Below are 11,293 nucleotides of genomic sequence, written 5' to 3' on the forward strand. Positions count from 1 at the left end.
GATAAAAATCGATGTAGCTACATAAACTGTAAAAATGGTGCGAGTAATAACAAACGGTAGCAAAAACAGTCATAAAAACATGTAGCCAAGTATGATACTGGTATAAAAATGTGTATAACGATACCACTGCTGAATCCAGATGAGGAGAGGTTAACATCAGTCCGTTGGCATGTAGATGTCCCGTGAAGGGAACTATCACAACTCCCAGTGGATGGCTGTAGAATCCCAGGTTGATAGAGGGAAGTGATAGAGGGAAGTGTAACAGCCCCTGTGGCAGATAGTGAGGTCCCGCCGGCATGCAGATATGAAGGCACAGCAAAGGAGCCCTTCAGGTGGACACGGCAAGCCCCGCCGGTGTCTGCGACGTCACCGGATCTCCGACGGAACTCCCTGAAGGCCCAGAAGCCGGCGGAGAGGTTATATATATATATATATATATATATATATATATATATATATATATATATATATATATATATATATATATATATATATATATATATATATATATATATATATATATATATATATATATATATATATATATATATATATATATATATAATATTACAGTAACAATTCAATACAGGAGGGATCAGAGGGCCCTGCTCGTTAGAGCTTACAATCTAGAAGGGAGGGTCAAGTGGAACAAAGCTGTGGGGGGGGGGGGGGGCTGATCAGATGGACTCAAATGAAAGTACAGTTGTTAGATGTGGGTAGGATAGGCTTCTCTGAAGAGGAGGATTTTCAGGGATCCTCTAAAAGCTAACCGAGAAGGAGATAGAGTTGGGTTAAGGAGTTCCATAGGCTTGGAGAGGCTCTGGAAAAGTCCTGGAGACGAGTATGGAAGAAGGTGATGAGAGAGCTAGAGAGCAGGAGGTCCTGAGAAGAACGAAGAGAACGATGTGTGTGTGTGTGTGTGTGTGTGTGTGTGTGTGTGTGTGTGTATACGTCCTACGGTATGGAAGTGGTTAAAGTGGAGTTCTGACACAAATTTTCTATCGCTCGGCTCTCGTGTGCCGCCGCCGCCATCTTCGGTAAGGGAATCGGGAAGTGAAGCTGCGCGGCTACATTTTCTGGTTCCCTACTGCGCATGCACTATGCCACTGGTCCTCGCTGTCTTCTGGGACCTGTGCCCCCCCCCCCTCCAGAAGACAGCAGGGAGGACAGAGGAGGCGCTGGAAGTGGCGTAGATACCTGCGGGTGGCTCGGGTATCTATGCCTGGAAGTGGGAGCAAATACCTGTATAAACAGGTATCTGCCCCCCCCCTCCCCCTTGAAAGGTGCCAAATGTGACACCAGAGAAGGAGAGGGATCCGAAAAGCGAAAGTTTAATTTTTTGGGTGGAACTCCACTTTAAGGTCTTATGCAAATTGGGCATAATCGCCAAATCGGCGGCAAATGTCATATTTTTCACCTTCACTGATGTGCACTGATGAGGCGAACTGTTGGGCATTGATGAGGCTGCACTGATTAGGTGACACTGATGAGGAGGCACTAATATGCCGCACTGATAAGCGGCACGGATAGGCGGTACTGATGGGCATTGATGGATGGCACTGATGGGCAACACTGATTGGCACTGATCGACAGCAGTGATAGGCGGCGCTGATAGCCAGCACTGATTGGCGTTGCTAATGGGCACTGGTGGCAGTGGTGGGCACTGGTGACACTATATTTATTTATATATATATATAGAGAGAGATGTGTATATATATAGAGAGATGTATATATACATTTTTGTAATTAAAAAAATATTATTTTAGTCTAAATATGAGATGTGAGGTCTTTTTGACCCCAGATCTCATATATAAGAGGACCTGTCATGCTTTTTTCTATTACAAGGGATGTTTACATTTCTTGTAATAGGAATAAAAGTGACCCTTTTTTATTTTTTTTTTTTTTTTCAGTGTAAAAATGAATAAAAGAAATAAAAAGAAATAAGAAAACACAAAAAAAAAATTTTAAGCGCCCCCGTCCCGCCGAGCTCGCGCGCAAAAGCAAACGCATACGTGAGCAGCGCCCGCATATGAAAACGGTGTTTAAACCACACATGTGAGGTATCGCTGCGATTATTAGAGCGAGAGCAATAATTCTAGCCCTAGACCTCCTCTGTAACTCAAAACATGCAACCTGTAGATTTTTTTTTTAAACGTCACCTGTGGAGATTTTTAAGGGTAAAAGTTTGTCGCCATTCCACAAGCGGACGCAATTTTGAAGCGTGACATGTTTGGTATCAATTTACTCGGAGTAACATTATCTTTCACAATATAAAAAAACATTGGGCTGACTTTACTGTGGTCCTATTTTTTTTTTTATTTAAAAAAGTGAATTTTGTCCACACAAAGTGCGCTTGTAAGACCGCTGCGCAAATACGGTGTGACAAAAAGTATTGCAACGACCGCCATTTTATTCTCTCGGGTGTTGGGGAAAAAACAATGGGCCAGATCCACGTAGCTTGTCGTAAGTTTAGGCAGGCGTAGCGTATCGTACTTGCGCTACGCCGCCGCTACTTTGAGAGGCAAGTGCTGGATTCACAAAGCACTTGCCTCTAAAGTTACGGCGGCGTAGCGTAAATCTCCCGGTGTAAGGGCGCGGAATTCAAATGATGAATGTAAAACAAGCTTGACCCCACGTAAATGACGCTTTTTTTTCGAACGGCGCATGCGCGGGCATGCTCGGTATCACGTCGGATTTTCAAATTAAATTACGCCCGCTCAATGCCTAGACGACGTGAACGTAATTTACGCAAAGCCCTATTCGCGAACGTTTTACGCAAACGACATACACGACGGAAAATTCTACGCTGGCCCGACGTCCATACTTAACATTGGATACCCCTCATATAGCAAGGGTAACTTTACGCCGGAAAAAGTCGAACGTAAACGCCGTAAAAAAAAGCGGCGGACGTACGTTTGTGGATTGGCGTATCTACCTAATTTGCATACTCGACGCGGAAATCGACGGAAGCGCCACCTTGCGGCCAGCGGAAATATGCACCTTAGATCCGACGGCGTACTAAGACGTACGTCAGTCGGATCTAGCCCAGATGCAGTCGTATCTTGTTTCGTGGATACAGAAAAAAAGATACGACGGAGCATCATAGAAATTAGGCGGCGTATCAATAGATACGCCGGCGTAATTTCTTTGTAGATATGGGCCAATATATATAATTTTTGGGGGTTCTGAGTAATGTTCTAACAAAAATACGTGTTTTTTTAACGTGTAAACGCCGAGTCTGAAAAACAAGCAAGGTCCTTAAGTGGTAAAGTCCAATCTATGTTTTTAATTCTATTATTTTTGAATTTCTTAGGTTATCGTTGATCTCCTCAGGAGCCTTCTGTCTTTCTTCCTGGGAATGACCTAAACTTCAGCAGCAGGTTGGTGTCCTGTGAACTAAATAGTATGTAACATCAGTTATCTCTTTAGATTTTAGCTGCAGATGAGTTTTTATTTGACATGATGAAGATTTCAACGTGTCTTTTAGCAACGATTGGGCCGGATTCAGAAAGAAATGCGTATCTCAGATACACTACGCCGCCGTAACTTAGAGCGGCAGGTCCCGTATTCACAAAGAACTTGCGCTCTAAGGGGGCAGATCCACAAAGATCTGCCCCGGCGCATCGTATCTGAGATGCGCTACGCCGCCGTACCTTACCTGGCTTTGGTTCGAATCCATAAAGATTTTGCGCCGTAAGTTACGGCGGCGTAGTGTATCTCAAGCGGCGTAACGCCGCGGAATTCAAGTTGGGCGGGTAGGGGGCCTGTTTCATTTAAATGAAGCACGTCCCCGCGCAGAACGAACTGCGCATGCGCCGTCCCTAAGTTTCCCGCCGTGCATTTCGCTAAATGACGTCGCAAGGACATCGTTTTTTTGGATGTAAATTACGTCCATCCCGATTCACGGACGACTTACGCAAACGAAAAAAAGAAAATGTAAATTAAACGCGGGAACGGCGGCCATACTTAACATGGCAAGTCTATCTATACGCCGCAAAACAGCAGCTTTAACTATACGCCGGAAAAAGCCGACTAGAGACGACGTAAGAGAATGCGACGGCCGCGCGTACGTTCGTGGATCGTCGGAAATGGCTAATTTGCATACGCGACGCGGATTACGACGGGAACGCCACCCAGCGGGCGCCGAAGAATTGCATCTTAGATCCGAAGGCGCACAAAGCCGTACGCCTGTCGGATCTAACCCAGATGCCGTTGTATCTTGGTTTGAGGATTCAAACTAAAGATACGACGCGGGAAATTTGAAAGTACGCCGCCGTATCAGTAGATACGCCGGCGTACTCGCTTTGTGGATCTGCCCCTAAGTTACAGCGGCGTAGTGTATATGGGCCGGCGTAAGCCCGCCTAATTTAAACTAGGCTGGTAGTGGGCGTGTTGTATGTTAATGGCTCGTGACCCCACGTAAATGACACGCTTAACGAACGGCGCATGCTCAGTATCACGTCGAATTGTCTCCGTAAATTACGCCCGCTCAATGCTTAGTCGACGCGAACGGAACCTGGAGATACGCCGCCGTATCTCCTTTCTGAATCCGGCCCATTGTATATAAAGTCAATGGAAGGCGAAGGGTGGCCACACATGTCACAATCATTTGGGCAAGCTTTCAATAAGTTTGAACTACAAGACCGCTAGCGTGTGTGTGTGTGGGGGGGAGCGTCAGGGAACCGGTTTTGTGCTCGGAGGGTCGGCGGGTTAGGTAAGTACAGTGCCTTGAAAAAGTATTCATACCCCCTTTTCGAACTCTTTTTGTAAATAAATATGTGAAAAGTGTGGGGGGGGTCATTTGTATGGCGCCCCCCGGAGTCAATACTTTGTAGAACCTCCTTTCTCTGCAATTACAGCTGCAAGTCTTTTTGGGGGTGTCTCTACCAGCTTTGCCCATCTAGAGAGGGACATTTCTCCTCCATTCTTCTTTGTAAAATATCTCAAGTTCTGTCAGATTGGATGGAGAGCGAAAATTTTTGGGGGGGCGCAAACGAAAAAATAAATAAAATAATTGCAGCCTCACTGTGCCCATCAAATGCAGCCACTGTGCCCTTTAATTGACGCCACTGTGCCCTTTAATTGACGCCACTGTGCCCTTTAATTGACGCCACTGTGCCCTTTAATTGTCACCACTGTGCCCATTGTCGCCGCTGTGCCCTGTAAAATGCCCCTCCCCCCCCACGCGGCACTAACCTTTCTGGGGGTCAGCCATCCTCCTTCCACGTCCCTCGATGTCTTCTCCCGCCCTCAATGACGCTTCAGCCAATCAGGTTACCGGTAACCAGAACCGGTGAACCTGATTGGCTGAGACGCCTGTCAGTCTTATCCAAGGAACGCACCCCCCCGTACGTCCCTTAGATAAGCATACGGAAGCCGAATACAGCCTGAGGGCTCTGATAGGCCCTTCTACACAGCCAACCAGCTGCTGTTATTCAGGTGGCCGACGCTCACCATCCGGGCATCTGAATAGTCGGCGGCAGCAGCGAAAATACATAGATTCATGCAATGCATTAATCTTTGTATTTCAGTGGCAATGCAAGAGCCAGAGGGGGCGGCGCTCCGGGCGCCCTCTATGGACGAACCGCCACTGGTGGTCAGCAATTTTCAAGTCTTGCCACAGATTCTTAATGGGATTTAGGTCTGGACTGTGACTGGGCCATTCTAACACATGAATAGGCTTTGATGTAAACCATTCCATTGTCGCTCTTGCTGTATATTTAGGGTCGTTGTCCTGCTGGAAGGAGAACCTCCCCCCCCAGTCTCAAGTCTTTTGTAGAATAACAGGTTTTCTTCTAAGATTGTCCTCTATTTGGCTCCATCCATCTTCCCATCAACTCTGACCAGCTTCCCTGTCCCTGCTGAAGAAAAGAATCCCCACCACATGATGCTGCCACCACCATGTTTCACAGTGGGGATGGTGTGTTGAGGGGGATGTGCAGTGTTAGTTTTCCCCCACACATAGCGTTTTCCTTTTAGGCCAAAAGTTTGATTTTGGTGTCATCTGACCAGATCACCTTCTTCCACATGTTTGCTGTGTCCCCTCCCCCACATGGCTTCTCACAAACTACAAACAGGACTTCTTATGTCTTTCTTTCACCAATGTCTTTCTTCTTGTCACTCTTCCATAAAGGGCAGATGTGTGGAGAGACCACTAATAGTTGTCCTGTGGACAGATTCTCCCCCCTGAGCTGTGCAGCTCCTCCAGAGTTACCATGGGCCTCTGGGCTGCTTCTCTGATGAATGTTCTCCTTGCCCGGCGCGGTCAGTTTAGGTGGACGGCCATGTCTTGGTAGGTTTGCAGTTGTGCCATACTCTTTCCATTTTCCGATGATGGATTGAACAGAAGCTCCGTGAGATCTTCAAAGCTTGAGAGATTTTTTTTTATAACCTAACCCTGCTTTAGGCTGGGTTCACACTGAAGCACTGAGCGGCTCGCAGCAGGGGTCCGGTGCGTCCCTGGTCAACATTTCAGTCTGAAGTTTTGGGCTGAATTTGGACCAGAAAACGAACAGGACTCCTGTGCAATTCGCACCGGCGCCGCTCCGGAGATGTGTGCACCGACTCCAGAGAGCCTGTCGCAATCTCCTGAAAAACCGCATCCAATTCGCAGTAGTGTGAACCCAACCTTTAAACTTCTCAGAGTAAAGGGGGCTGAATACAAATGCCCCCCCCCCCCACACACTTTTCACATTTATTTGTAAAAAAAATAAATGAAAAACATTTATAATTTCCCTTTTTTTTTTTTTTTTTTTTTCATTATTACATTTTTATTTTACTGAGACTGAGCATAACAATCAATTAACTGCTTAACGCCCGCCGCATGTACATATACGACCACAGAATGGCACGTACAGGCAAATGGGCGTACATTTACGTCCTCGCCTTTCCGCGGGTCGGGGGTCCAATCGGGACCCCCACGGTACATGCGGTGGTCGGAAATCGCCTGGGAGCGATCCGGGACGAAGGCGCGGCTATTCGTTTCTAGCCGCCCCCTCGCGATCGCTCCCCGGAGCTGAGGAACGGGGAGTCGTATGTAAACACAGCTTCCCCGTGCTTCACTGTGGCGGCGCATCGATCGAGTGATCCCTTTTATAGGGAGACTCGATCGATGACGTCAGACCTACAGCCACACCCCCCATCAGTTGTAAACACACACTAGGTGAACCCTAACCCCTTCAGCGCCCCCTTGTGGTTAACTCCCAAACTGCAACTGTCATTTTCACAATAAACAATGCAATTTAAATGTATTTTTTGCTGTGAAAATGACAATGGTCCCAAAAATGTGTCAAAATTGTCCGAAGTGTCCGCCATAATGTCGCAGTCACGAAAAAAATCGCTGATCGCCGCCAATAGTAGTAAAATGTTTTTATTTTTTATAAAAATGCAATAAAACTATCCCCTATTTTGTAAACGCTATAAATTTTGCGCAAACCAACCGATAAACGCTTATTGCGATTATTTGTTTTACCAAAAATTGAATTTTTTTCAAAATTGTCGCTCTATTTTTGTTTATAGCGCAAAAAATAAAAACCGCAGAGGTGATCAAATACCACCAAAAGAAAGCTCCATTTGTGGGAAAAAAGGACGCCAATTTTGTTTGGGAGCCACGTCGCACGACCGCGCAATTGTCAGTTAAAGCGACGCAGTGCCGAATCGCAAAAAGGGGCAAGGTCCTTTTAGCTGCATTTTGGTCCGGGGCTTAAGTGGTTAATGACGGGGAAAAAACGCGCATGCTCAGAAGCAAGTTATGAAAAGGGAAATTTGCATAATCAAGCCCAAAGGGTGGCGCCAATTCGAATAGAACTTCCCCTTTATAGTGCTGTCGTACGCTTTTTTTTTTTTTCACGATCGTGTGTAGGCAAGGCAGGATTGAGAAGAATCGCGTCGAGAAAAACATAGGCCTAGATTCACGTAGGGCGGCTTTACGTTGTGCGGGCGTAGCGTATCTTATTTACGCTACGCCGCCGCTACTTAGAGAGGCAAGTGCTGTATTCACAAAGCACTTGCGTCCTAAGTTACGGCGGCGTAGCGTAAATCGTCCGGCGTAAGCGCGCGTAATTCAAAGTAGGCAGTTCGTGGCCGTGTTGTATTTAAATGAAGCGCGACCCTATGTGGATGCATGGCTTGAACGAACGGCGCATGCGTGCGCATGCTCAGTATCACGTCGTATTTACGCCCAAAGATACGCCGGCTCAATGCCTGTGACGTGAAAGTAACCTACGCACAGCCCCATTCACGTACGACTTACGTAAACTATGTAAAAAGATACGCTTGTTCCGACGTCCATACCTTGCATGGGCTGCGCCACCTAGAGACCTGCTTTATCTTTACGTCGGCGTATGTCTCACGTAAACGGCGTAACTAATTGCGACGGGCGTATGTACGTTCGTGAATCGGCGTATCTTGCTCATTTACATATTCGACGTGGAAATCAACGGAAGCGCCACCTAGCGGCCAGCGTAAATATTGCACCCTAAGATACGACGGCGTAGGAGACTTGCGCCGCTCGTATCTTGGCCAAATCTATGCGTAACTGATTCTATGAATCGGGCGCATAGATACGACGGCGGCCATTCGGACTTACGACGGCGTATCTGGAGATACGCCGTCGTAAGTCTTTGTGAATCTGGGCCATAGTTTTTTTTTCCATGACATTAAAAACGGTCGCGTGCGCGCGGCATTACAGTTGGCAAATGAGATTAATGTATTTTTTTTTTTTTTAAATCTAGAAATGCCGAAATGCGTAGTGAGGAGATGTCCTCATCGAACTGGAGAAAAGTCTATGTTCCCTCAGATCGTTCTTCACCCGTTTCCCAAGAACATTCTGCTTATCAAAGACTGGCTTCGCTTGGCGGGAATGCAAGAAGAAAACTTGGAGATCGTCTCTTTAGAGATCCTGGGGGACAGACGGTCAGACAAGTATAGAATGTGCTCGGCGCACTTTACGCAAGATTCCTATGTTTTAAAAGGGTCGAAACGAGTCCTTAAAGCCGATGCCAAGCCGAGTACATTCCCAGAAATCTCGTCGCTGGATTTTGCACATCCGCCAATGATGCATAAAATCGCTCAACGAGCGCGGATAGGAAAGAGCGTGGCCATCCCCGCAGACGATCGACCTGTAAAGGCAAAGTGCAAATGCAAATGTCACGCGGGGCCCAAACCGAAGCTTGTCGATTCAAGTACTCAAACCGAGGAGTCTGATTCTCTCATCCTTGAGTCTGTTGATCCATACCGCAGACTAACCAACCATCAGAACGTTGACGTGGACCTTGGCTATTCTCAAGCTTTATGTCAAGAACATCCCACAGCAGAAGAAACCATGGCCATCAAGGTACCACCATCTCCTAATAGAATCCCCGTCAAGAAATGGGAAGTGACTGACTTTCCAATCCTGGGAGAAAAAAAACACAACGACAACGTCTCTCTAAATTCCGAGGCCACGAGATCCTATAAAGGTGAAGACCTGATCACGAGCGAGGAGCCCTCCTTTGAAATAATAACCGTTGAAGACTGGGAGGCCACCGAGATCCAAACCAAGCAAGAGAGTTTCCAAAATGGAAATGGCTTTCTGCATTTGGGGGAAATGGACTCGGAAAACGGAAGGAATACCGAGATCGCGCCGTCATTCCGTACAGTGTCCAACCAGAAAAGGGCGGATCACGTCACCGAAGGAAAGAAAGAGTTTATTGGAAATGGAAATGGCTTTCTGCATTTGGGGGAAATGGACTCGGAAAGCGGAAGGAATACCGAGATCGCGCCGCCATTTCATACAGTGTCCAACCGGAAAAGGGGGGATCACGTTACCGAAGGAAAGAAAGAGTTTATTGAAAATGGCAGTTGGCCATTGGATAAGCCAAGCCACGCGACAGTTGTGCCGTCCTTCGGCAAGAGTCCTTTTACAAAGAAGGAAGGCGAAAAAGATAAAGTAAAGAAACCAGACCCCCTTACGAGTTCGCTGATTGAGAGTTCAGCGGGTGACCTTTCCAACGCAACAAAAGCCAAAAGAAGAAAAAATGGCCAAGAGGCTATTTTGTCTGACCCATTAAACCCTTCATCCGACGAGGAGAATACGGGGCCTTCTACATCGCCCTTGTCACTGGAGGAGAAGTACGCCAAGGAGAAGAAGTACCTCGTATTCGAATCGTGCCTTGACGTCCTTCTGCTCAACATGCGTTGCCAACAAGAGGATTGCTCAGAAAAGATACAACGATATGACAAGCACGCCGTGGGCTCCTTGTTGGTGGTCTTCGCCACGTGCCGCAGGGGCCACCATTGCAAGCTTTGGGAAAGTCAACCTCGCGTGAACGGAGTTGGCGCCGGAAATGTTTTGCTGGCGACGATGCTCGTACTGACTGGCTCAAGTTTTACAAAAATCAAGGGACTGTGTGACATCATAGCTCTGCAGATCTTTTCAGAATCCTCTTTCCATAAGTACGAAGATACGTTCATCTTTCCTAGTATTGACCAGTGGATACGAGAAGAAGACGAATCTGAAATGATGTGCGCAACCGAGGAAGAAGACGCCGTTTTAGACAGAAGACGGTCCGTGTGACAGAAAACGGGACTGTTGAATGTCATCGTGACGGAGGTCGCGGGTAACAACGTTTTGCCGCGTACACACGCGATCGGAATTTACGACAACAAATGTTCGATGGGAGCTGCGTCGGAATTGTGTACCTACGCTCGGAATTTACAAGAACGTATTTTGTTGTTTGGAAAATTTGAGAAGATTCCGACAGAAAATGTCCGATGGGGCCTACACACGACCGTGTGTAGGCCCCATCGGACGTTTTCTGTCGGAATTTCCGACAACGAAAATTTGAGAGCTGGTTTTCCAATTTTTCCGACAACAAAATCCGTTCTTGTAAATTCCGAGCGTGTGTACAAAATTCCACGCATGCTCTGAATCGAGTACGAGACGGGAGCGCTCGGTCTGGAGATGGCACTTTCGTCACGCTGTAACGGACTGAAAAGCGTGATTTCGTCTCTCACCAAACTTCTACTAACACTACTGGTATCCCCTAACACTTAAGACCCGGACCTTTAGTCAGCTAAAGGACCCGGCCAGTTTTTGCGATTCGGCACTGTGTTGCTTTAACTGACATAACTTGCTTCTGAGCCTGCGTTTTTTTCCCCCGTCATTAACCACTTGAGCCCCGGACCAAAATGCAGCTAAAAGGACCTTGCCCCTTTTTGCGATTGGGCACTGCGTCGCTTTAACTGACAATTGCGCGGTTGTGCGACGTGGCTCCCAAACAAAATCAACGTCCTTGTTTCCCCACAAATAGAG

At 47.0% G+C, this 11,293-nt stretch overlaps 1 protein-coding gene across 2 annotated transcripts in view; it reads left to right on the top strand.

Moving 5' to 3' along the window:
• Positions 1-10,714, top strand: part of LOC120928808 — a 14,338-nt gene extending 3,624 nt beyond the window's left edge. For both annotated transcript variants that reach the window (XM_040339818.1, XM_040339819.1), the window contains exons 2-3: positions 3,314-3,380; positions 8,733-10,714. In XM_040339818.1, the coding sequence (XP_040195752.1) occupies positions 8,735-10,555 (1,821 nt within the window). In that variant the 5' untranslated portion in view covers positions 3,314-3,380; positions 8,733-8,734 and the 3' untranslated portion in view covers positions 10,556-10,714. The remainder of the gene's footprint in view (positions 1-3,313; positions 3,381-8,732) is intronic.
• The last annotated feature ends 579 nt before the right edge of the window (positions 10,715-11,293 follow it).

This window comes from Rana temporaria, chromosome 2 (assembly GCF_905171775.1).
Source record: "Rana temporaria chromosome 2, aRanTem1.1, whole genome shotgun sequence".
Taxonomy (NCBI): Eukaryota; Metazoa; Chordata; class Amphibia; order Anura; family Ranidae; genus Rana; species Rana temporaria.